The 27026-nt window shown below is 43.9% G+C and overlaps 1 protein-coding gene across 6 annotated transcripts in view; it reads right to left on the bottom strand.

Moving 5' to 3' along the window:
* The window catches only part of nbeal1 (neurobeachin-like 1), a 503417-nt gene extending 476573 nt beyond the window's left edge, over positions 1-26844 (bottom strand). For all 6 annotated transcript variants that reach the window (XR_011592710.1, XM_070876167.1, XM_070876168.1 and 3 more), the window contains exon 1: positions 26655-26844. Coding sequence is in view for 5 of the 6 variants with exons in the window: in XM_070876167.1 (XP_070732268.1) it covers positions 26655-26705 (51 nt within the window). In the remaining variant the exon portion in view is untranslated. The remainder of the gene's footprint in view (positions 1-26654) is intronic.
* Positions 26845-27026: the final 182 nt, after the last annotated feature.

The raw sequence follows: 27026 nt of genomic DNA, 5'->3' as shown, positions 1-27026 counted from the left end.
ATGAACAGATACCTATCTAAGGTGCGACAGTTAGGAGAGCTGACCAAATGCTTTGCTGAAAAGATAAGGCTTGGAAGTTTTTAAAGGCAGAGGAGAGGAGCAATGTTCCTCTCGGCAGCCGGCTCGCCAATGCGTAAAACCGCGCATGCTCGGTATTTTGAATGGGCCTCGCAGACCCTTAGAGGCCAAAACAAATAAGGGAAGGATAGACTGCAACAACAACTTGTATTTATATAGCGCCTTTAACGTAGTGAAACGTCCCAAGGCGCTTCACAGGAGTATTATGCGATAAAAATGTGACACTGAGCCGCATAAGTAGAAATTAGCGCAGATAACCAGAAGCTTGGTCAAAGAGGTAGGTTTTAAGGAGCGTCTTGAAGGTGGAAAGACAGGTAGAGAGGTGGCGAGGTTTAAGCAAAGAGTTCCAAAGCTTGGGGCCCAGGCACCAAAAGGCACGGTCACCAATGGTTGAGCGATTACAATCAGGGATGCTCTGGAGGGCAAAATTAGAGGAGCGCAGACAACTCGAGGGGTTGTGGGGCTGGAGGAGATTACAGAGACAGGGAGGGGCGAGGACATGGAAGGATTTGAAATAAGGATGAGAATTTTGAAATCGTGGCATTGCTTAACCGGAAGCCAATGTAGGTCAGCCAGCACAGGCTAGGGGAGAAAGGAAAATGCTGTGGATGCTGGAAATCTGAAATAAAAACAGAAAATACTGGAAATACTCAGGTCAGGCAGTAGCTGGAGAGAGAAACAAAGTTAACGTTTCAGGTCGATGACTTTCATGAAAGATCATTGACATGAAACTGTGGGCCGAAAATTGCAACCTCGCCGGCTTTGTATGATGTGCGCACGCATCCGGCGAGGACTCGCAAAAGCTGGTTCTCGGCGCACGATGCGCGTGTGCCAAGAACCTGGCCTTTGTAATCTGTCAAAATTTAGATCCAACGCATGCCCGCAGGAAGGACATTCACAGGGCAGAAATTGGGCTATTTGCCCAACTCTTGCCCAGCAAATGTCCTTCAAACTCTTATGCCTGGTAAAAGCAGACGTATAGCCTACTTTTACCAGTGTAAGAGTTTTAACAGAAAAATTAAATTTCATCACTCATTTTTATATTAAAAACCCTGTCCATTAAGGTAAGTTTACTATTAAAACTCATTGAAACAAATTTCCAAAAAATATTTATTTTTTCTGAAACATTTAATTACATTCAAATTCCATTAATTTTAAATATCCGAGGTGTTTTTTTATTTATTGTGTTGTATTTCCTGTTTTAGGGGTGTTTCTCATTGATAGTAATGGGAGTTCGTAAAAACAGAGTTCCTATTATTATCAATGAGAATACCAGATATGATTGGTGGTCCAGGTCCACATGATTCCAGGCGATACTTACATATCTGGAAGACATGTTCCCGTACGCTGCACAGCGAATGAAGGCCTCCGACCAGAATCCTACGTTCCTCCAGGACCATCAGGTATTTTCGTAGATTTTTTTCGGGTCAGAGGCGTCCGTCTGAAGGAAGCCTCCGACAGCAATTTTCCGCTCCATTATCATCGCTTCTCTCCCCACAGATGCTGCCTGACCTGCTGAGTATTTCCAGCATTTTCTGTTTTTATTTTAGAATAGGACCAAGGTGGCTGAATGTTCTGCCACCAATGATAGAACAGAAAGGTTTGAATTGGAGTACAGCTTTTCACATCTAGAGGCAAGAACAAGCATCAAAGCAGGCCTATTTCAACAATTCTGGCAAGAAATTTAACGGTCACATATTTCAGGGTATGGAAGGAATTGAAGTGATTTATTGATCATTTAATCATCAACTCATAGCAATCCACCTTGTGAGCTGAAAAGCAGTGGGAATAGGAGAATCCTTGGGGTACTGGCTCAGAGAACAGAATTTAAAAAAAAGAACTGCTGTATGAAAAAACTTTGTGAAAGAATGCACTTACATTTCAGAAAGCCACCTGCAGGGAAAGAAATCTATTGTGCAGCTTTCCATAAAACTTACCACAAAAATATCCTGTCAAGCCATTCCCCCTCCCAAACATTGGGAGATTAGAACCACTTGCCTTGCATACAAAACAAATGCTTAAAACAATTTATACAATGGGGGAGAAAAACTATGACACTTTCCAAGGTGAGAATTAAATATTCCGGGGTTTTTGACAATCCGGAAGGACAGACAGAAAGGAAAAGGAATTGGGGTAGCTCTATTGATAAAGGATAGAATCACTGCAATCGAGAGAAACAATATTGGCTCAAATGATCAGGATGTTGAAACAGTTTGGGTGGGGATAAGGAATAATATAGGGAAAAAGTCACTGGTGGGCGTAGTCTATAGGCCCCTTAACAGTAGCAACTCTGTTGGTCGGAGCATAAACCAGGAAATAGTGGGGGCTTGTAAAAAGAGAACAGCAATAATCATGGGTGATTTTAACCTCCATATTGATTGGACAAATCAAATTGGTCAGGGTAGCATGGAGGAAGAGTTCAGAGTGCATAAGGGATGGGTTCCTTGAGCAGTATGTAACAGAACCAACCAGGAGGCAGGCTATCTTAGATCTGGTCCTGTGAAATGAGACAGGATTAATAAACAATATCCTAGTAAAGGATCCCCTTGGAATGAGTGATCATAGCATGACTGAATTTCAAATTCAGATGGAGGGTGAAAAAGTTGGATCTCTAACCAATGTACTAAGCTTAAATAAAGGAGACTATGAAGGTATGAGGGCTGAGTTGGGTAAAGTGGACTGTTAAAATAGATTAAGGTGTAGGACAGTTGATGAACAGTGGTGTACATTTAAGGAGATATTTCACAACTCTCAAGAAAAATATATTAAAGTGAGGAGGAAAGGGTGCAAGAGAAAAGATACCCATTCGTGGCAAACTAAAGAAATAAAGAACGGTATCCAATAAAAGAACAAGGGCACCTGCGTTACAATATGGCCCAAACTAGTGGGAGGACAGAAGATTGGGAAGCATTTAAAAGCCAACAAAGAATGACTAAAAAAAGATTAAGAAAGGGAAGATAGACTATGAAAGTAAACGAGCACGAAATATGAAAGCAGATAGCAAGAGTTTCTTTAGGTATATAAAAAGGAAAAGAGTGGCTAGAGTAAATGTTGATCCCTTAAAGGACGAGACCAGGGAATTAGTAATGGGGAACATGGAGATGCAGAAACTCTGAACAAATATTTTGTATCAGTCTTTACGGTAAAGGACACTAACAATATTCCAACAGTGGATAGTCAAGGGGCTGTGGGTGGGGGGGGGTGGGCGGGGGAGGAACTTAACACAATCACAATCACTAAGGAAATGGTACTCAGCAAGATAAATGGGACTAAAGGTGGATAAATCCTCTGGACCTGATGGCTTGCATCCTAGAGTCTTAAGAGAAGTAGCGGCAGGGATAGTGGATGCATTGGTTATAATTTATCAACATTCCCTGGATTCTGGAGAGGTCCCAGCAGATCAAAAACTGCAAATGTAATGCCCCTATTTAAAAAAGGAAACTGTAGACCAGTTAACATAACATCTGTGGTTGGGAAAATGTTGGAGTACATTATTAATGAAGCAATAGCAGGACATTTGGAAAAGCAAAATTCGGTCAGGCAGAGTCAGCATGGATTTATGAAGGGTAAGTCATGTTTGACAAATTTGCTGGAATTCTTTCAGGATGTAACGAACAGGGTGGATAAAGGGGAACCAGTGGATGTGGTGTATTTGGACTGCCAGAAGGCATTTGACAAGGTGCCACATAAAAGGTTGCTGCACAAGATAAAAGTTCACGGGGTTGGGGGTAATATATCAGCATGGATAGATGATTGGCTAAAGAACAGAAAACAGAGAGTAAGGATAAATGGTTCATTCTCGGGTTGGCAATCAGTAACCAGTGGGGTGCCGCAGGGATCAGTGCTGGTATCCCAACTATTTATAATCTATATTAATGACTTGGAGGAAGGGACGGAGTGTAACGTAGCCAAGTTTGCTGAAGATACAAAGATGGGAGGAAAAGTAATGTGTGAGGAGGAAACAAAAAATCTGCAAAAAGGACATAGACAGGCTAAGTGAGTGGGCAAAAATTTGGCAGATGGAGTATATAGGCCCCAAGTTTCAACATGATTTGCTCCTGATTTTTAGGAGCAACTGGTGTAGAATGGAGTATCTTAGAAATCGGAATTCTCGTTATTTAGTTTGCTCCAGTTCTAGTCAGTTAGAACAGTTTCACTTTGGAACAGAATTTTTTTTTCAAAAGGGGGCGTGTCCAGCCACTTACGCTTGTTTTCAAAGTTTCGTCAGTGAAAACTTACTCCAAACTAACTTAGAATGGAGTAAGTGAAGATTTTTGTACGCTCGAAAAAACCTTGTCTACACTTTAGAAAATCAGACGTAGGTTACAAATCAGGCGTGGGGAATGGTGAGGGGGGGGGGATGTGTTTAAAGGGAAGTTTACAAACATTAAACACTTCAGTTTTACAAATAAAGAGTCATCATCAATAATAAATGATAAATACATCAATAAATCAACTAATAAATCAATCAAAAAAAATTAATAAGATTTTTTTTTTAAATCAATAAATAAAACATTTTCTACTTACCGACTGCAGCACCGGGAGCCCTCAAACAGCGTGCTGGGATGCCCCCCCCCCCCCCACCTAGTGTGTCTCTGTCAGTGCCTCTATCTCTCTGTCTGTCTGTGTGTGTCTCTCATTCTCTGTCTGTCAGTGTCTGTGTTTCTGACGAAGGGGGGGGGGTAGAAGGGATAGGGATGGGGGGGGGTAGAAGGGATAGGGATGGGGGGGTAGAAGGGATAGGGATGGGGGGGGTAGAAGGGATAGGGATGGGGGGGGTAGAAGGGATAGGGATGGGGGGTAGAAGGGATAGGGTTGGGGGGGTAGAAGGGGGAGGGATGGGGGGGTAGAAGGGGGAAGGGATGGGGGGGGTAGAAGGGGGAAGGGATGGGGGATAGAAGGGGGGGGGAAGAAAGGAGATGGGGGGGAAAGGAGATGGGGGGAGGGGAAGGAGATGGGGGGGGGAAGGAGATGGGGGGGAAGGAGATGGGGGGGGGGAAGGAGATGGGGGGGGAAGGAGATGGGGGGGGAAAGGAGATGGGGGGGGAAAGGAGATGGGGGGGGAAAGGAGATGGGGGGGGAAAGGAGATGGGGGGGGAAAGGAGATGGGGGGGGAAAGGAGATGGGGGGGGAAAGGAGATGGGGGGGGAAAGGAGATGGGGGGGGAAAGGAGATGGGGGGGGAAAGGAGATGGGGGGGGGAAGGAGATGGGGGGGGGAAGGAGATGGGGGGGGGAAGGAGATGGGGGGGGGAAGGAGATGGGGGGGGGAAGGAGATGGGGGGGGGAAGGAGATGGGGGGGGGAAGGAGATGGGGGGGGGAAGGAGATGGGGGGGGGAAGGAGATGGGGGGGGGAAGGAGATGGGGGGGGGAAGGGATGGGGGGGGGAAGGAGATGGGGGGGGGAAGGAGATGGGGGGGGAAAGGAGATGGGGGGGGAAGGAGATGGGGGGGGAAGGAGATGGGGGGGAGGAGATGGGGGGGGGAAGGAGATGGGGGGGGGAAGGAGATGGGGGGGGAAGGAGATGGGGGGGGGAAGGAGATGGGGGGGGAAGGAGATGGGGGGGGGAAGGAGATGGGGGGGGGAAGGAGATGGGGGGGGAGGAGATGGGGGGGGAAGGAGATGGGGGGGAAGGAGATGGGGGGGGAAGGAGATGGGGGGGGAAGGAGATGGGGGGGGAAGGAGATGGGGGGGGGGAAGGAGATGGGGGGGGAAGGAGATGGGGGGGGAAGGAGATGGGGGGGGAAGGAGATGGGGGGGGAAGGAGATGGGGGGGGGGGAGGAGATGGGGGGGGGGGAAGGAGATGGGGGGGGGGGAAGGAGATGGGGGGGGGGGGGAGGAGATGGGGGGGGGGAAGGAGATGGGGGGGGGGAAGGAGATGGGGGGGGGGGAAGGAGATGGGGGGGGGGGGAAGGAGATGGGGGGGGGGAAGGAGATGTGCAGAGGTCCCGGCACTGTTTTCAGTGCAGGGACCTGGCTCCGCCCCCTACAGCTCCTGCTGCGCTGCGCCGAGCTGCAAACGACCTGCAGGGAGCTGGAGAATCTGGAGGGTTTTTTTAGGCGCACTTTGTGGCGCGAAAAACGGGCATCCAGGTCGGGACTCCGCCGTTCTAGGCGCGGCTCGAAACTTGGGCCCATAATGTTGGAAAATGTGAGGCCATGTACTTTGGCAGAAAAAAAAATCAAAGAGCAAGTTATTATTTAAATGAAGAAAGACTGCAAAGTGCTGCAGTACAGCAGGACCTGGGAGTACTTGTGCATGAAATACAAAAGGTTAGTATGCAGGTACAGCAAATGATCAGGAAGGCCAATGGAATAGAAACATAGAAACATAGAAAATAGGTACAGGAGTAGGCCATTCGGCCCTTCGAGCCTTCCTACCGCCATTCAATGAGTTCATGGCTGATCGTTCCCTCAGTACCCCTTTCCTGCTTTCTCTCCATACCCCTTGATCCCCTTAGTCGTAAGGGCCATATCTAACTCCCTCTTGAATATATCCAATGAACTGGCATCAACAACTCTCTGTGGTAGGGAATTCCATAGGTTAACAACTCTCTGAGTGAAGAAATTTCTCCTCATCTTAGTCCTAAATGGCACACCCCTTATCCTAAGACGATGTCCCCTGGTTCTGGACTTCCCCAACATCGGGAACATTCTTCCCGCATCTAACCTGTCCAGTCCCGTCAGAATCTTATACGTTTCTATGAGATCCCCTCTCATCCTTCTAAACTCCAGTGAATAAAGGTCCAGTTGATCCAGTCTCTCCTCATATGACAGTCCAGCCATTCCTGGAATCAGTTTGGTGAACCTTCGCTGCACTCCCTCAATAGCAAGAACGTCCTTCCTCAGATTAGGAGACCAAAACTGTTAAGTCCTGACCCTGCAGTACAGACTTACATGAGGCACATGCTGAAGTCAAGGTCACTCAGGACCTGCACCTTTATTTCACAGCTCTGGAATGCCACACTTGCCTGAGACCTGCCTTTATATACCTGTGTGGGACAGGTGTACAGTGTCTCCTGCAAGTGCACCCCTGGTGGTAAAGTATGCCTGTGGTTACAGGTCATATCTAGTTAGTCATGTATAGCATGGTAAGATACAGTTATATACAGTGGTGTGAGATATATGACAAAAACTGTACACAATATTCCAGGTGAGGCCTCACTAAGGCCCTATACAGTTGCAGTAAGAACTCCCTGCTCCTATCCTCAAATCCCCTAGCTATGAAGGCCAACATACCATTTGTCTTCTTCACAGCTTGCTGTACCTGCATTTTCAGTAGCTGATGAATCATGACACTCGGGTCTCGTTGCAACTCCCTTTTTCCTAATCTGCCACCATCCAGATAATATTCTGCCTTCGTGTTTTTGCCCCCAAAATGGATAACCTCACATTTATCCACGTTATACTGCATCTGCCATGCATTTGCCCACTCACCTAACCTGTCCAAGTCACCCTGCAGCCTCTTAGCGTCCTCCTCACAGCTCACACCGCCACCCAGTTTAATGTCATCCACAAACTTGGAGATATTACACTCAATTCCTTCATCCAAATCGCTAATGTATATTGTAAAGAGCTGGGGTCCCAGCACCGAGCCCTGCGGCACTCCACTAGTCACTGCCTGCCATTCTGAAAAGGACCCGTTTATCCCGACTCTCTGCTTCCTGTTTGCCAACCAGTTCTCTATCCACATCAGTACATTACCCCCAATACCACGCGCTTTGATTTTGCACACCATTCTCTTGTGCGGGACCTTGTCAAAAGCCTTTTGAAAGTCCAAACACACCACATCCACTGGTTCTCCCTTGTCCACTCTGCTAGTTACATCCTCAAAAAATTCCAGAAGATTCATCAAGCATGATTTCCCTTTCACAAATCCATGCCGACTTGGTCCAATCCTGTCACTGCTTTCCAAATGTGCTGCTATTTCATCCTTAATAATTGATTCTAACATTTTCCCCACTACTACTCATCTCAGTCCTAAATGGCTTACCCCTTATCCTAAGACTGTGTCCCCTGGTTCTGGACTTCCCCAAAAACGGGAATATTCTTCCCGCATCTAACTTATCCAGTCCCGTCAGAATCTTATATGTTTCTATAAGATCCCCTCTCATCCATCTAAACTCCAGTTCATCCAGTCTCTCCCTCATATGTCAGTCCAGCAATTCCGCGAATCAGTCTGGTGAACCTTCGCTGCACTCCCTCAATAGCAAGAACCTCCTTCCTCAGATTAGGAGACCAAAACTGAACACAATATTCCAGGTGAGGCCTCACCAATGCCCTGTACAACTGCAGTAAGACCTCCCTGCTCCTATACTCAAATCCCCTAGCTATGAAGGCCAACATACCATTTGCCTTCTTTACCGCCTGCTGTACCTGCATGCCAACTTTCAATGACTGATGAACCATAACATCCAGGTCTCGTTGCACCTCCCCTTTTCCTAATCTGCCGCCATTCAGATAATATTCTGCCTTTGTGTTTTTGCCACCAAAGTGGATAACCTCACATTTATCCACATTATACTGTATCTGCCATGCATTTGCCCAATCGCCTAATATATCCAAGTCACCCTGCAGCCTCTTAACGTCCTCCTCACAGCTCACGCCGCTACTCAGTTTAGTGTCATTTGCAAACTTGGAGATATTACACTCAATTCCTTCATCTAAATCATTAATGTATATTGTAAAGAGCTGGCGTCCCAGCACTGAGCCCTGCGGCACTCCACTAGTCACTGCCTGCCATTCTGAAAAGGACCAGTTTATCCCGACTCTCTGCTTCCTGTCTGCCAACCAGTTCTCTATCCACATCAATCTTGGCCTTTATTACAAAGGGGATGGAGTATAAAAGCTGGTAAGTCTTGCTACAGTTGTACAGGGTATTAGTGAGGCCACACCTGGAATATTGTGTGCAGTTTTGGTTTCCATATTTACGGAAGGATATACTTGCTTTGGAGGCAGTTCAGAGAAGGTTGACAAGGTTGATTGGGGAGAAGAGGGGGTTGACTTATGAGAAAAGGTTGAGTAGGTTGGGCCTCTACTCATTGGAATTCAGAAGAATGAGAGGTGATCTTAGCGAAACATATAAGGTTATGAGGTGGCTAGACTAGGTGGATGCAGAGAGGATATTTCCACTGATAGGGGAGACTAGAACTAGAGGGCATAATCTTAGAATAAGGGGCCGCCCATTTAAAACTGAGATGAGGAGAAATTTCTTCTGAGGGTTGTGAATCTGTGGAATTTGCTGCCTCAGAGAGCTGTGGAAGCTGGGACAATGAATACATTTAAGACAGAAATAGAGAGTTTCTTAACCAATAAGGGGATAAGGCAGACAAGTGGAACTGAGTCCATGATCGGATCAGCCAAGACCGTATTAAATGGCGGAGCAGGCTCGAGGGGCCTTATGGCCTATTCTTGCTCCTATTAATGTTCTTAGGACTTCTTGCGACTTTCACTTACATTAAAAGGCCCACATCTTTGTACCTAACTATCACCAGTGGTTCTCAATGTTTGATACCGTTTTTATTGACAACTAGTTCAAACAGTATTTTCTATGTCATCATCATCATCATAGGCAGTCCCTCGGAATTGAGGAAGACTTGCTTCCACTCCTAAAGTGAGTCCTTTGGTGGCTGAATAGTCCAATGCGAGCGCCACAGACCCTGTCACAGGTGGGACAGACATTCATCGGGGGAAGGGGGTGGGGGGGGTGGGACTGATTTGCCGCAAGTTCCTTCCGCTGCCTGCGCCTGACCTCTTCATCCTTGCGGCGTTGAGATTCGAAGAGCTCAAGGCCCTCCCGGATGCACTTTCCCCCCCAGGATGGTCTTCGCCCAGGGACTCCCAGGTGTCAGTGGGGATGTTGCACTTTATCAGGGAGGCTTTGAGGGTGTCCTTGTAACGTTTCCGCTGCCCACCTTTGGCTTGTTTGCCAAGAAGGAGCTCCGCATACAGCAATTGCTTAGGGAGCCTTGTGTCTGGCATGCTTACTACTATGTGGCCTGCCCTGCGAAGCTGATAGAGTGTGGTTAGTGCTTCAAGGCTGGGGATGTTAGCCTAGGAAACAATGATGTTGGTATGCCCAGGGGATTTGCAGGATCCTGCGGAGACATCGTTGGTGATATATCTACAGCGACTTGAGGTATCTTCTATACATCGCCCATGCCTCTGATCCATACAGGAGGGCGGGTATTACTACAGTCCTGTAGACCATGAGCTTGGTGGTAGATTTGAGGGCCTGGTCTTCGAACACACTTTTCCTCAGGCGACCGAAGGATGCACTGGCGCACTGGAGGCGATGTTGAATCTCCACATCAATGTCTGCCTTTGTGGATAAAAGGCTCCCGAGATATGGGAAGTGGTCCACATTGTCGAGGGCCGCGCCATGAATCTTGATGACCGGGGGGCAGTGCTGTGCGGCGAGGACAGGCTGGTGGAGGACCTTTGTCTTACGGATGTTAAGCGTAAGGCCCATGCTTTCATATGCCTTGGTGAATACATCGACTATATCCTGGAGTTCAGCCTCAGAATGTGTGCAGACGCAGGTGTCGCCTGCGTACTGCAGCTCAACGACAGAGGTTGGGGTGATCTTGGACCTGGCCTGGAAGTGGCGTAGGTTAAACAGCTTCCCACTGGTTCTGTAGTTTAGTTCCACTCCAGCGGGGTGCTTGTTGGCTGTGAGGTGGAGCATGGCAGCGAGGAAGATTGAGAAGAGGTTGAGGCGATGACGCAGCCCTGTATGACCCCGGTCCGGACGTGGTTTGGGTCTGTAATGGAACCGCTGATAAGGATCACGGCCTGCATGTCATCATGGAGCAGGCAAAGGATGTTGACAAACCTTTGGGGGCATCCAAAATGGAGGAGGACACTCCATAAGCCTTCACGGTTGACAGTGTCAAAGGCCTTTGTAAGATCGAATAAGACGATGCATAAGGGTTGGCGCTGCTCCCTGCATTTTTTCTGCAGCTGTCGCGCTGCAAAAATCATGTAAACCTAAGACCTAGGCCCACAAGGGTAAAACAGCAAAGCATTTGATAGCCTTTGAACTGATCTTAAGCAGAGGCCGTGAAACGGAGAATCAGCACGCCTAAATGCACACAATTATAAGCTTAGCCGTGACCTCAGAAATTTCCTACATCTGTAAACTGAAAAGAAAGAATTGCAATTGAATAGATGACAGAAGTAATTTAAACAACCGTGAGAACCTTAATAAAGGAATTCATGTTTTGTCCCTGGGCTGCATTAATGAAATTTTAAGAAACTTTAGAAGTTAGCAGTTAAGAATCACAACAGTTACAGGACAAGTTTTGAAAGTACTTGCGTTTCAAAAATCATATCTTACCACTCGTATTCAGCCGTTAGGCCCCTTTTTGCCTCCGAGTCAGAAGGGCGTGGGTTCTAATCCCACTCTAAAGACTTGAGCACAAATTCCAGCCTGACACTCCAGTGCACTGTCGGAGGTGCCATCCTTTGGATGAGACGTTAAAGATCCCATGGCACTATTTCAAAGAATCCTGGTCAATACGTATCCCTCACCAATATTATCAAAACAGATTATCTAGCCATTATCACATTGCTGTTTGTGGGACCATGCTGTGTGCAAATTAACTGCCATATTTCCTACATTAGAACAGTAATAACACTTCAAAAGAACTTCATTGGTTGTAAATAGCTTTGGGATATCCTTAGGTCATGAAATGGACTATATAAATGCAAGTCTTTCTTTTTACATGACTTGCGTATAGGCTTGCTTTCCATTAACCTCGGCTCCCAAAAGGACCTCAAAAACTTGGAAATCCTTTAGGTAGACTCCGAATAGTATTACATCGTCCAAAAAACTGTTCATGACCCCTTTCCTGCACCCCAATGACACTCACCAATAAGCTCCTGCAAATGTCTTCTGTTCAGTTCCTAATTTTGGCTCACTGTTTTAAGCCTCTCAGATAGGTTTACAGGACTGCTGATAAGCCTCTGCAATCCACTAATGTTGCACTTAGTACAAACTAGGTTCAACATAGCAAGCTGTTCCTCAAACTGGCTGCATTACAAAACAACATTTAGGTTTTGATCTGAGATGCTATCAACCGACAACTCCAGACAGTAATTGGCACAATATCAATGTTTTATCCTGTTCTAGTTATACTAAATGTAAACAGTGTTTTGTGAAAGTTCTGGAATTGGAATCTCACTCCCTATATCGAAATCATCAAATTACACAGTTGTCAAGAGCCTTAATCTCAAATATATTTATTGGAAAGAAATCGTATCTATTTGGGGGATAAATACAAATTTAGTAGATCGAATCAGTTAACATGAGCTAGCCTGACTGTGAACTTGCCTGAAAAATATAAATTTGAGGCTTGAAAAATTGTGGTCAATCATTTATCTAATTATTGCACTATATAAGCCAATGGTTCATATTTATGACTCAGCCAGTCATTAATATTTAAAATCCAGTTAAGCTGTCTTGAAGTGTGCTAACAAAACACAGATAACCAAGCTCACAAAAATGCTAAACAGCTGTGGATGCCACAGATTCTTGGCATAGAAGGAACTGGATAAGTAGGCCAGACCTGAAAAACAGGAATGCAAAGCTGCTCCAGAACCAATTTCAAGGGATATTTGCCAAGCCATCAGCAGTTTTACTAAATACATATCAGAGTCAATTATTCATGCAAAGTGATCGATGGCAGGATAGCTCCAGCTCTGATTCAGGTTCCACTGTTGCAGAGATCACATTATATGCAGAATAGTGGATGCAGAGATAGATTACAAGGCAGTAATTGAGCAGAGTGTGTCAGCCAATGAGTTGGAGGCAGGGTGGGACTTACCACAGGACTTACAGCAAACACTATTTTACAACCAAAAAAGTCTATTTACTCAGCAAACAATCTATTTTTTTTTAAGTCTCTACGGAATACAGCAAATCATGACCAAAACTACAGTAATGTCTCCCAATAAAAGCAGGGTTATTGCTCCAACAAAATGAAGTTAGTGGAGGATAGTTACAGAACGTAAATTAGGTGTATAAAATCAATTCCAGTCACTTACAGCAGTGCAGTCTCCAGGCCTAAGTGACAGGGAAAATTACCCAATCATCTCCATTCCGGGTCTAGGGGTGTCACTATATGCAGCCGTAATTGAGGGGATCAGGCAATGACCCTACATTACAACAGTGACTACACTTCAAAAGTACTACTTTGGCTGTAATTGCTTTGGGACAGCCTGAGGACATGGAAAGTGCTGAAAAAATTCAAGACTTTCTTTCCCCTTTTATCTCATTTGCAATGGATCTCACTCATCAGTCCTCTAGAATCCAAAATGTATAACATGCCTCCAATGGCAATGCTGAGGCATCAATGGAAACCGTGGCCCGGCATGTGCAGTCAGCGACAAAGCAAAGGTATTCTCTGACGAGAAGTTTGTCTTTTTTGATGCGCAAATGATTTCAATGCAGGACAGTGGGGATTCCCTAATGCGATCTGCAGTGATGTCAACAAGCTGTTTAAGCAGCTAATTACATAGCAGAATTCTCACAGACAGGGAAGCAGGAAATGAAAGCCTGCTTTTATCCTGACTTAAAAAAAAAATTTTTAAACAGAGAGCAAAACAAAGATTGGGACTCTCACATGTGGATAAAGTAAATCTAAAATAAATATGAACGAACTTATAAAAAATATATAAGTTTCTTAAAAATTGTAATTATCATAATGGCAAAATTTGACACTCCACAAAATGAAAAATGAGCTTTTCAGGGCCATAATATTTGTTTAGCAGTCAATACACTGTTAAAATCCCAATTACACCTAATCCAACAAGGCCTAACATTTAATGTGGTATTTAACAGCAATATTACTGCAGAAAAAGCCCAAGTTTTCATCAATTTCATTGATTGCCAGTTACAGGGGTGGGAGGTGGGGATCAACACCATAGCCAGTATCGGAGCAGTAATGACTGACCGGAACTTAAGGATTTCTGCATTTAGAAGCGCATGCGCTAAATCCTGAAGTTGCAGTCAGTTTCAAAGGAGTAATAATGACAAACGCTGTTAGTTTGCTGTTATTACCCACTGCAAATTCGGGGCCCATGACTTTTGGTGGTGCACAGAGCACCCCATGGCAGAAGCACCTAACTGCAGCTCCACCATCAGTGGCAGTGATCAGCAACACAGCATTGTAAATGCAGCACAAGTCAGTCCCACAGCAAACTACAGATGGTTTAGCTTGAGGCGTCCTGAGGTTATGGAAAGCGCTAATTAAGTGCAAGTCTTTCTTTCTCTTGTTATCTCATTTCCAATGCAACTCACTCATCAACCAAAGCTGCAAAACAAAAAGATTACCTGGCCGTTCATTTGTTGTTGCTGGGACTCTATGTGAATTTGCATACGTAACTTTGACTTTACTTCAAAAATGATGCCATTAGCTAGAAATATTTTGGAATGTCCTGAGCATATGAAAACGTAATTTATAATTGCAAGTTCTTTCTTTCCCAAACCATGTGATACTATATGCTGTACAAAAACACTGACTTGGAAGACTCGAGAGTCAGAATCATCAAGTTTCATCTTCCAGTCCCAATAATGAGCTAGAATGCGAATTTATATAGGATAAATACAATTAGAGATTGTGCTGAACAGAGCAAATTGCAATTTGTGTTCTGTACCTAAAAGTTTAGCTAGAATTTGCAAAATGAATACCATGTATCCCACAAAAATGGCAATGACCTCAAATGAATCTCACAATCAACTTGATCCATTGAATCTTCATGTAACTTTAAAATGAAAAATTGCCTTCAAACTGCTTTCTTCCTCCACTCAAATCTAATACTAAAACTATAAAAATACAATTTTAATTTGATTTGATATTCTTACCCTCATTTTCCCTCCCCACACCTCACACCCTGGACAACAGGACAGACAACTTCCTCCTGGCTTCCTGACGAGCTTGCCTCTTGAACCACCAGTCAGGCGGTACTCCATGTCAATCTAGCTTTACTCTCAGGTTTTCCTTCCATTCTTTAAATAACTGGTAGGGATCAGGAATGCATCACATAGCAGATTTGCTGATCTAAATCTATCTTTGTCACCTTAAGGCACTGGTACCATCTATGTTAATTAGAAACAACTGGCACATTTATAGTACTTCAAATCTGATGGAAAGTGTCCCATGATGGTCCTTTCCAACCAAATCAGTGATAGGTTTATTGTGTGCACAGCTTCAGCACAACAAGGAAACGATAAAGAAAATACAAGAAGTGTTTGAAGTTACTGTCGAAAGGTAAGTAAATTAAGTATATATGGGGTTTGAACTGTAGGGCTGGGCAAAACTCCATTTGGTTCCAAGGGCTCAAAATTTCCAAATTCATCAGCAAATTTTCCTTTTAAGCCTTTTCTGCTTTTCCTAGTCCAGATTCAACACATCTCTCTCCGTATAATCTCAGCCGTCTGTAGACTCCAATCCTGACACTTCTCGCAACCACCATTGTAAAAAGTGGAAAGGCTATGCTCAAGCTGACCCATGGCAACAAAGCACCTAAGTCGAGAATCCAGACTTTGTGGAATTTAGTAATGGTATTAACCTTTGTTTGCTCAACTAGAAAGCTGACAGCTGAAGAGTGGAGTCCTTAAATCAGTCAACAGGAGTCAATAAAAAGCAATAGCACCACTTAAAAGGAGGCATCCTTATTTTAACCTCATGCAAGAATATTTAAAATCAATCCAATGAATTGTACAGAGTAAGCAACTCAGCCATTCACTGTAATTAACCACCCAAATTCAGCCTGCAAGAATCCTATCACCACAGGAGATCAAAATAGGATTATAGCCAAATCTTTAAATGCTCTGGGGACTGCAATAGCATTTTTGCTTCCTATTTTTTCCCCCAAGTTAGATTATATAAATGAGGGTTACAGCCCTGAAACTTTAAATGAGGCCATTGGGGATTGCAACTAAATCAAAGCAGGAATCTAGTCTCGAATTCAAGCTCTGCTATAATCACAAGTCCCAAGGTCCTAATAATTTTATTTCTGCATAGATCTAACCCTCATTTACTGTATCTACTATTTTACAATGCACAAATTTTGCCAGTCTGTCAGATTGTCTGGGGTAAAAAATGGAAATTGGTTCTAATAATTTCTACAATTTTGTGAATAACTAGAACAGAAAACCTGCCAATTTGGGAAAGCTCGAAAGGACAATCAACACTCGAGCGGGTAACGTTTAACAAGTCATTTCACTAAAGAGTTAGCAAAACATTTAAATATTTATTTCAAACAATGTCACTTCCCCTCCTGGGAAAGGAGACATTTTTTCAAATTATGAATCCATTCCTCGGTGTGGTGGCAAAGGGTGTTGAGGGCTGTGGCGGGTGTTGGTGGAAAGAGACATAGGAGTGAAAGTCATGTAGGATGTCCATCTGGGTATTCCGAGCATTCAACTCAAAGTCAAGAAAATGTTGCACTTTTAAGATCATTACTGCCCCCCCCGCCCCTAAAAGAATTGGAGAGGATTAACTGAGGGACTTCAGTTAGGTGGAAAAACTAGAGAAGTTGAGATTGTTCTCCTTAGGGCAGAGAAAGTTGAGAAAATTTATCAGAACTGTTCAAAATTATGAAGGGTTTTGATAGAGTAGGTGGGAGAAACTGTCCACAAGCAGGAGGATTGATAAGCAGAGGGCAAAGTTTAAGGTAATTGACACAAAATCTAAGGGGAAGATGAGGGCATTTCTTTTTACGCAGCGAGTTGTGAATTGGTGGAATGCACTGCCTGAAAGGGTGGTGGAAGCAGATTCAATAGTAACTTTCAAAAGGGAATTGGATATATACAGGAGAAATGTGCAGGGCTATGGAGATGGGACTAATTGGATAGCTCTTTCAAAGACACAGACATGATGGGCCAAATGGCCTCTTTCTGTGCTGTACAAGTGTCATGCCATCTAATGCAGTAGAGGTAAAGAGACGGTTAAAATTCTCATTTCTACCAGGTCTGAATACAATCTTTCACATTTATGTTGGGGTGGGGGGGACGGTGGCATATTGGGCAGAAAGCATGTTAAAAGCATGCCAGTGCAACACACCCACCAGCTGTCAATGTCTATGTTAAGTCAACATGAAAATTGACAGTTAGCATTTACGATGCAAACCTCCTGCTCCGCAGTCCTAAAATTGGGGAGAGAAAAAGTCAGATTTTTTAACTCCTAATACATATTGGAGGAAATGACTACTTGTCATTTATAGATCCCAGCTGTTGCCTGCAGTGAAAGTTTAGAAAACAGGGCGTACAGTGCTGTGACTGAAGACAAAACTAGAAAGGGCAAACGCACAGTGAAGCAGCTTGCTGTTCAGACCCTCCCAAAAAATGATGATTGCCATCAAAGACATGGTGGTGTGTCTTACAGATTTTCATTTATTAAAACAGAAGATTTACAAAGCGGCAGAACTGACAAACTTTGCAGTGCCACACACAGCTAAAGTGGGTTAATCCTGAGCGTTCCCAGAACTTGGTCTGGCCAAAATCTTCCAACCCTCCCTTTACCCACAAACTTAAATCTAGACTTTTAAATGTAACTTGGACCAGATTAAAAAGACAGACTTGTATTTATATAGTGCCTTTCACAACCACCGGATGTCCCAAAGCACTTTACAGCCAATGAAGTACTTTTGAAGCACAGTCACTGTGGTAATGTAAAATATGCAGCAGCCAATTTGCTCACAGCTAGGTCCCGCAAACAGCAATGAGTTAGTGACCAGATCATCTGTTTTAGTGATATTGGTTGAGGTTTAAATATTGGCCAGCTAGTGCCATGGGATCTTTTACATCGACATGAGGAGGGAGATGGCACCTCGGTTTAATGTCTCATCCGAAAGACGGCACCTCCAACAGTGCAACACTCCCTCAGTAAAGAGCCAGAGCAGAAGAGCTCTCTATTTTATTTTTGTACTATCCAGCACAGGGCAACAAGTAGAAACAAAATCTGTTACGGAGATTCCTCATGCTACAGATGTACACAGCACATTTGACTGACAGGGATTCCCCAAGAGTTGATAACTGACATTAAATAGTACAGCACTTCTGCTGAAAAATGCTCATTTTATGTGCTGATTCCCAAATAATCTATGCTGACAGCTAAAAATTGATAAAAAGGTTATAGCGATAGCAAAGTACACACTTCGGAGACATCTCAAGTATCTAATTGAGACACAAATATATTATATTCGATATTACTTGACCATGCCTTACAAAGAGGGCAGGCTCTGTTGGTATGATGCTGGAACATGCTAGAATATTACTTAAGTTCAAAGGGGAATGTAAATAAAACTCTTCATACCGAATTACAAAGCCTGCCTGGTGTACTGGTACAAGCATGAGCACCAATCGAACTTCAGACAACTAAAAATGTCTGAGAGACTTGCATTTATATACACAACCTCAGGACGTCCCAAAGCATTTTACAGTCAACTAAATATTTTGTCATTGTTATAATGTAGGAAATGAAGCAGCCAATTTGTGCACAGCAAGGGCCCACAAACAGCAGAGATAATGACCAGATCATGTTTTTTTTTAAAAAGCGGTTGACTGAGGGATAAATATTGACCAGGGCACCAGGTAGAATGCCCCTCCAGAGATCCAAGGAGAGACATGTTGCCTCACATGCACCTTGCACACACACTGCATTAAGAGCGCCAAATTCTGATAATATGGAGTAAAGCATCAACCCGCTTGCAGTGCACTGTGGGCAGGGAGAGAAGTAAAATCTGGAGAACCTTTTATTAGCCTTCTAGCAGTAAGTTAAAAATGGCACTGGCAGTAGCCTCATCCTGGCACCTTGATTACAGAAAGGCCTCTCCACAGCAATTGCCTACATATGACAAGAATAGTGAAGTGAAAACCAAAAACAACTCCCAGTCACTAACAAGTCACCCTTGCTGTGAAGCCTCGTCAATCAGCCTATCAACAGGACTTTCCTTCCTACTGAGGTTTATCCACCTAAGATTGCTAAGAATTTTTAAAACTCTGATGTGGGAGATCATCTTGTACATGTGTTGTAATGATATGATATACAAAACACACAATAGGCTACCAATAAACATTTCATATTATATAAACCGGCAACCCTAGCCTTTCTGAATACAAAGTGCTGTAGTGAGAGGATGATTTCTTGTACAAGCTAAAATGGTCCTTTCCTCAATAAGCCCTTATTCCTCAGCCTCCTTGCTGCTCCCCAACCTTTAGAAGTGACTCAACTGATTTTAGTGTGCTTACTCTAGCATACCTTTCCCAGCAACGCCTATAATAGACACGAGGTATCCATCCATTCGAGGGACTTTACATGATTTCCAACTGGTCACCAGCAACCTCTTGGCTGCCAACAATCTAGTCACCACCAGATCCTTGGTTATATTCTTCTGTTCCTACTTGGCTAATTCCCCCCCAGCACCCCTCAAGACTACAGAAGGGTCTTTACTCTGTAATGTCAACCATGTCTCTGTGGTAGCATGCTCGCCTCGCAGTTGAAAGGTTGTGGGTTCAAGTCCCACTCAAGACACTTGAGCACAAAAATTTAGGCTGACACTCCTGTGCACTACTGAGGGAGTGCCGCACTGCCAGAGGTGCAGTCTTTTGGATAAGACGTTAAACTGAGGCCCAGTCTGCTCTCGGATGGATGTAAAAGATCCCATGGCACTATTTCGAAGAGCAGGTGTCCTGGCCAATATTTATCCCTCAATCAGCATCACTACAACAGATTATCTGGTCATTATCACATTGTTGTTTGAGGGAGCTTACTGTGTGCAAATTGGCTGCGGCGTTACCTACATTACAACAAGGACTACACTTCAAAAAGTACTTCATTGGCTGTAAAACGCTTTGGGGCATACGTGAAAGGTGCTATATAAATTCAAGTCTTTATTTCTTACGTAATTCGAGCATCAAAATATCCACTAAAATTCTTCTATTCTCAGAGACAATATTACACTTTGCCAGCATCTCACCTTGCTGGAGCTCCATATTCTTGAGCCCGACAGATGTTCAATAGAATATGCCAAGTAAAAAAGATTTTACAGTGAGTTATGATGATCTGGAATGTATTACATGAGAGTGGTGGAATCAGATTTAATAGTAACTTTCAAAAGGGAATTGGATATATACTTGAAAAGGAAAAGTACAGCGGCATAGCGAGGGGATGAGCCAAATGGCTTCCATCTGTGCTGTATGATTCTATCGTTCCAAGTCTTAGACTGTATAAAGATTGTGGAGCTGTGATCACATGGCCTTGACATAATGGTTTCCCTAGATTCCTTTCTCACAATGCTGCATCTTCGAAAGATCCCACCTCTCATTGTGCACAAGAAGCCATGTACGTAAAGTTAAGTGCTCCAACTTCTCAGGAATACTTCCGGTAATGATGTCTGCGCCACCCTTCATGGTTTTTCTCCTGTTGTTAAAGACTTGTAGCATTGATCATGAAACCTATTTCGATTTAGTTCCAAAACATTCCACCTTAAAATAGATATTCTAATGTCTTCATTAAAGCTTTCCAATGGTCCCAGATTGACATTCTACCAAAAAAACTGGGATATTACTGCCAGGTCCTTGCTCCATTGTACTTAAAGAAGTACAGGTATTACACACAAGAGGCAAATACTGTATTTTGTACTTAATCACTATAGACAAGTTGGAATTTAATGTATATTTTCTCTCCTCTGGTTTACAGAGCCTGACCAGGCTACAACACTTTGACAAAAGGGCTATTATTCATGTGTGAATCTTGAATCTTGAGTGTCAATCCAGTCTTTCTTTTATTAAACACCATCCCATCACCCCCCACCTCCTCACACCCCGCCCCCACCACCTCCACCTCCCCCCTCCCACACCAGGGCAAACCAGGGATTGATCCAGTCCAGTTTAGACAAACTTGCTGTTCATTGGACTAATCTGGCCATGAAAGCTATTGCAAGGGGATAACACAGGGGTTTAAAATGTCAAAACACAACAGTAAAGGAAGCTTGAGGAGCCTGACATGTTCTTATGACATCATTGGAATCTCCAGGAGGTTTTACTGCTTTGAATCACACCTTTAAGTACATTATTCTTAATCATGTGATCAAGTTCACAAACATTTCTTATTCCACTTTGGGTCCTTTTTGCCAGCATAATTTCTTGGGGCAAACAAAGACATGAACAACAAACTAATTTAGTTGTGTGTTTTGAACTGTTTTACGTCCCTACATATTATAATAGAATATGTCCAGCAGTATTATAAAGGCACTGCATCCATTTCTCCTTCAGCCTTTGGTGAATAGAACCTCAGATTACTGCCCCCTTCTCTGCCGCCAAAAGCTTTACATCAGCACTCGTAATATAGTCTAGGACAACAGGAAACAAAACAGGGGTGGAGGAAGTAATTAGCTTTCTGTGACTGCCTGCAATGCACTGAAACCAAACAGTGAGATCCTCATTAAAGGGTAAAATATACTCTTTGCAAAAGCAAATTCAGCTCCGACATATACTGTTACAAGACAAAACTGGGCTTGTGCACTCAGATTTTACTTCTGTTCAGTTTATAAAAAGAAACTGCGCAATAGGTATTCAGAATAAGTAGACTTCCTAAGCACAAAAGAGAATCCATATTTATTCCATAACATTCTGTGACAAATTAGCAGTAGAGACTTTTATACATTGCTGGCCTCTTAAGATTTGATGACATGGAGGTCTACAATAGTTGAGGCTAAATTTCAATGCTTCCCCTTTCTTTGAAATAAAGTATAACTTCATTAATAACCATTAAATTATTAAAATCAATCTTGTAATGATGGTTTGTGCTGTGAAGGACAGCATGGGTAACTTTCATTCTAATGAAGGATTTCCAACTGGAATGTTAATCTATCTTTTCTAATGATGATGAACCCGTGTATTCCCAGTGCTTTCTATTTTTATTTCAGTTGTATTGTGCTCACAGATGCTTCCTTAACCGTTCTTTCGAGCAAAATAGGGGCAGAGGGGGAGATACATTTCAGAGAATGCTTTGTACAGCTGTCACACAATATCCATTAACTCTGTCTTATGATATCCTTCCTCTCTTCCCACCCATAAATATGCATCAGCTCTGGTACAGTGACCTTCATCCAGTTACGCTGCCCCGACCTGTGAGACCACTGCAGGTCGGGGCTATAAATAGAGCTGGAGCGCCCGACCTGTGAGAGACCCCACACACACACACACACAGAGACAGACAGCGACAGCGACAGCGAGAACCAAGAATGGGACCGGACCGGCAAGCCCTTCAGGTGGGGTTGGAGGTAAGTTGCTGCTATGTGTTTTTCAAATCTTTTAATGTGTTGGGAGCTGGCTGTATGCTTCACTTTGCAGCCTCAGCTGGCATTGTGCCCCTGGTTACCATGGCAGCCTGATCTTTAAGCCGCAGATCAAGGCTTCACCCCCAAAACTAAAGGTCGGGTTACGCCACGCCAAAATGAAGAAACCCAACGGGGAAACTTAGAATATTTTTTTTTTTGGCGTACTTAGGCCCCCCCCCCAAAAATAAAATCTGCCGTAACTCTTCAAGTACACCAAAAAAGTGCTTTGGGTAAAATTGTGCCCTTTGTTCTTTTCCCACGGCCCAATTTTTTCTCTTCCCTATTTTCATAGAATCATAGAATGGTTACAGCACAGAAGGAGGCCATGTGGCCCAACAAGCCTGTGCCGAATCCCCGACTCTCAAAAGGTTATGCTGTCTGTTTGAAGAAGTGCAAAGAAGTTCGGGCTAATATTTACCCCGCAACTGTGGGACCTTGCTATGCGAAAATTAGTTGCCGTATTTCCTACATTACAACAGTGACTACACCTCAAAAGTACTTCATTGGCTGGACCACACCCGAGGTTGTGGAAGGCACTTCATAGATGTTCTCAAGCCATCTATATCAGTCAAATTCTCCCATCGAACCTTTTTTTTTTGCAATGGGATACATGCTCTCAAATCTGCACTAATCCCACAGCAAGTATGTTTGTCATTATGAATTCAGCAGCGAAGCAAATCCAAATGGGTATCTCAATTCTCCTTGGTAATACAGCATGTTAACAATTCATCATACAGCTCCTCCCAACATCCTTACAATTTCAAACAAAGTTACAGTTCAACATGATTTGAACCAAAGTTACAAGTGGAATAATTGGAATCACAATCTGATTCTGGGGCTCTCCACTCCCATCACACACAGCCCAACCCGTAATAAGGTCTGCAATTAAATAACATACAACATATTTTCAATTGAGTTAGGGTTCAGATATCTGCGCTTCTCAAATTCTGCCCTCTTGCGCACCCTACTATAAGCGTTCAATCATTGGTGGCCGTGCCTTCAGCTGCCTAGACCCTAAGCTCTGGAACTCCCTCCTTAAACCTCTCCGCCTCTCTCTCCTTCTTTAAGACGCTCCTGAAAACCTACCTCTTTGATCAAGCTTTTGGTCATCTGCCCTAATTTCTTCATGTGGCTCGGTGTCAGATTTTTGTCTTATAACACGCCTGTGAAGCACCTTGGGACGTTTTACTACGTTAAAAGCCCTACATAAATGCAAGTTGTTGTTGTTAAGGCTGGTGAGCATAATTTAGGGATCAACAGATTGCAATCTACAAATTGAACAGGTTAATTTACACATCTGATATCATAGAATCATATACTTCCAGAACTTAGCCAGAACCAATGGAGCCAACACATTATACAGTCATCCCTGTGAAGATCTTGTTCAGGGCAGGATTGGCAGATCTAACAGGAGAACTGCCCCAAATCAGTGTTTGTGTGAGTATTAAGTTTACCCAGCCAGAGTTCAGATTTTCAGCATTACAAAATTTAAAAGCAGCCAGCCTCAATGAGCTCGCCTGCTCTGAGGTCTAACTCTATAGCCAAGCTATAGAACTTTTATATCTCCTCTCTTCTCCCCTTTTCCCTCTTCTCTCGAAGATATGCTGAGTGCATTTCCACCAGTGTTGGCAGCTCCCTCATACCTCATCTTCATAGGTTCATCTAATCATATGACAAATTGTTCAGACATGAGAAGGCATCACAGCTGAGCCCCAATTCTGTCCTTACTCAACATGTAAACACACACACATACACTTTCCAACAGGAGTTACTGCATCATAATCAGAACCAAGAGAGAAAAATTAGCCAAGGTTGCCACTCCTGATGGCTATCCAGTCAACCCGAGCTGGAAAAAAATGCACGTGTAGATGTAGGAAGAGAATACGATCGGGCTGAGTTGCAATGTCCTTCATTGTTAAATTGTTCTCTGCATTCATCGCCTTTCTTCGCACAGAAGAATTGGCACTTGGGCTACCAGCCCCCATGCAACTGTATCCGAGCCAGCTTCGGCACCTTCAAGATCAAGATTAGAACAGGGATGTGATGGGGTTATTAACACCAGAACACTTCTTAAACTTAAATATAGGGCATAAGGGGCAAGAACTTATTCATGCAGGGCAGGGGTGGTTGAAAAATGAGTGCCCTTGCCGTGCTACAACATTATTGCAGGGCTTGGACAATCCCCAGCTCACAAAAAAGCACAATGATGTATTAAGATGTTTCAGCAGTATTTTCGATAACTTTGCTGATAGTACAATAAATAGTGATCATTCTCACCTCCAGGATCATGAGAAGTATGTAACATAGAAACACAGAAAACCTCAAAGCCAGAAAAGACCACAAGTTCATCTGTTCCACCTTCCTACTGTCTGAAGATCTAACCGACTATGGGTTTCTCTTCAAGACCACATATGCAGTTATAGATAGATATATATTGGATATACATAAGCACGAGTATGATTCATTAGGTCTGAGCTATTTTGCTTTCATGTTTTAATGCTTCACCCCTAAAAATAAACACACTTCCACACATTTAAGTGGGTTTCTCATTCCTGAAGAAAAATATCACATTTCCCACAGTGCTAACATCTGTGCATTGAATATTATGCCTATAAATTTATAATTAAACTGGTCAGCAAAATTGAAGCCTGTGGATTTAAGGAGCAGTAGCTGCGTGATACAAAATTGGCTAAGGGGCAGAAAGCAGAGTAGTAGTAAACAGTTCGTTTTTCAGGCTGGAGGGAAGCGTGAAGTGGTGTCCCTCAGGGGTTGTTGTTGGGATATATATTAATGACCTGACTCGGGTATATGGGGCATCATTTCAAAGTTTGCAGATGACACAAAACTCAGGAATGTAGTAAACAAAGAGGAGGAAAAAAAAGAAAGACTGGCATTTATATAGCACCTTTCACGACCACTGGTCATCTCAAAGTGCTTTACAGCCAATTAAGTACTTTTGGAGTGTAGTCACTGCTGTAATGTAGGAAATAGTGACACACTTCAGGAGGACATAGACAGACTGGTGAAATGGACAGACACATGGCAAATTAAATTTAACAGAGAAGTGTGAAATGATTAGTTTATATTGCCTCACTTCACTACCAAACAATATAATTTTAAAAGTGGTGCAGGATCAGGGACAGCTGGGAGTGTAGGTACACAAGTCTTTGAAGGTGCAGGACAAGCTGAGAAGGCTGTTAATTTCCTACATTACAGCAGTGACTACAATTTTTTTTTAAAGTACTTCAGTGGCTGTAAAGCGCTTTGGGGCATCTTTAAAAAGGCATACAGGTTCCTTGGCTTTATAAATAGTGGCATAGAGTACAAAAGCAAGGAATTTATATTAAACCTTTATAAAATATTGCTTAGGCCTCAGCTGAGGTATTGTGGCCCATTATAGGCACCACACTTTAGGATGAATGTCAAGGCCTTGAGAGGGTGCAGAGGACTGGAATGGGACCAGGGATGAAAGACTTCAATTGCATGTAGTGACTACAGAACTGGGATTGTTCTCCTTAGAGCAGAGAAGGTTATGCAGAAGAGAAGATTTGGTATAGGTGTTCAAAATCTTGACGTGGTTTAATAAGGGTAAATAAGGAGTTTCCAGTGGCAGAAAGGACAGTAACCAGGGGATATGAGGAAAAAAATATTTTATAAAGGGAGTTATGATGATCTGGAATACACTGCCTGATAGGATGATGGAAGCAGATTCAATAACAAACTTCAAAAAGGGAATTGGATAAATAGTTGAAAAGGAAAAACTTGCTGGAAGAGAGCAGGGGAGTGGGACTAACTGAATAGCTCATTCAAAGAGGCACGATAGACCTCCTTCTGTGTGGTATTATTCTGTGACATATAGATTCACATTCATATATTGTATTCATGCAAATGACATACAAATAGACTATGAATAACCTGATATAATATTCTGTCTTTATGTGCTCAAAGAACACATTGTAGGCAAACTGGCACAGACCCAAAGTTAACGATAACCTCAGTTGACAGGGCACAAACTATATGACAGTTGCCGCTGCCCCTTCCAGTAGCCGGGCCTGTCTCTCGCAGCCCTCCTTCCGGTACAGTACCATCCTCCCATCAGGAATATAGCCAGCCAGCCGCCTGCTCCCGGTGCAGTAGGCAGGCGCTGCCCCACCCCCAGTACACGGGCCTGGATCGGCGACAGTGCCTGTCCCGACACGGCCTGTCTCTATCCCTGTCCCCGGCCTCACCTTGCCGCAGTACAGCAGCCACAGCTCGTACAGCCGCTCGGCGGTTGCCATCCCTCCTGGAGCGGCGGGGCTCGGCTCAGCCTTCAAGCTCCTGAAACGATCATATTCTCGGCCGTGAGCTCCAGGGGCAGTGTTGTTCAGCGCCAGTCCGGGCCGGGAGCAGGGTGACGGTGGATTGGCGGCTCTGACTCCGGCGGCTCCAAACCCGCCCAAAAACTGAACGGGGCATGCGCACACTTCTTCAATCGGTGGGGAGGCTCAAGTATGGGTACGCGAGAGAGAGAGAGAGGGGGGGGAGAGGAGAGAGAGGAGAGAGAGAGAGAGAGGAGGGAGAGGGGGAGAGATGAGAGAGAGAGAGAGAGAGGGGGAGAG

Source organism: Pristiophorus japonicus, chromosome 3 (assembly GCF_044704955.1).
Source record: "Pristiophorus japonicus isolate sPriJap1 chromosome 3, sPriJap1.hap1, whole genome shotgun sequence".
In the NCBI taxonomy this organism is placed as follows: Eukaryota; Metazoa; Chordata; class Chondrichthyes; family Pristiophoridae; genus Pristiophorus; species Pristiophorus japonicus.
The sequence above is the reverse complement of the archived record's forward strand: the minus strand, read 5'-3'. Positions and strand labels throughout refer to the sequence as shown.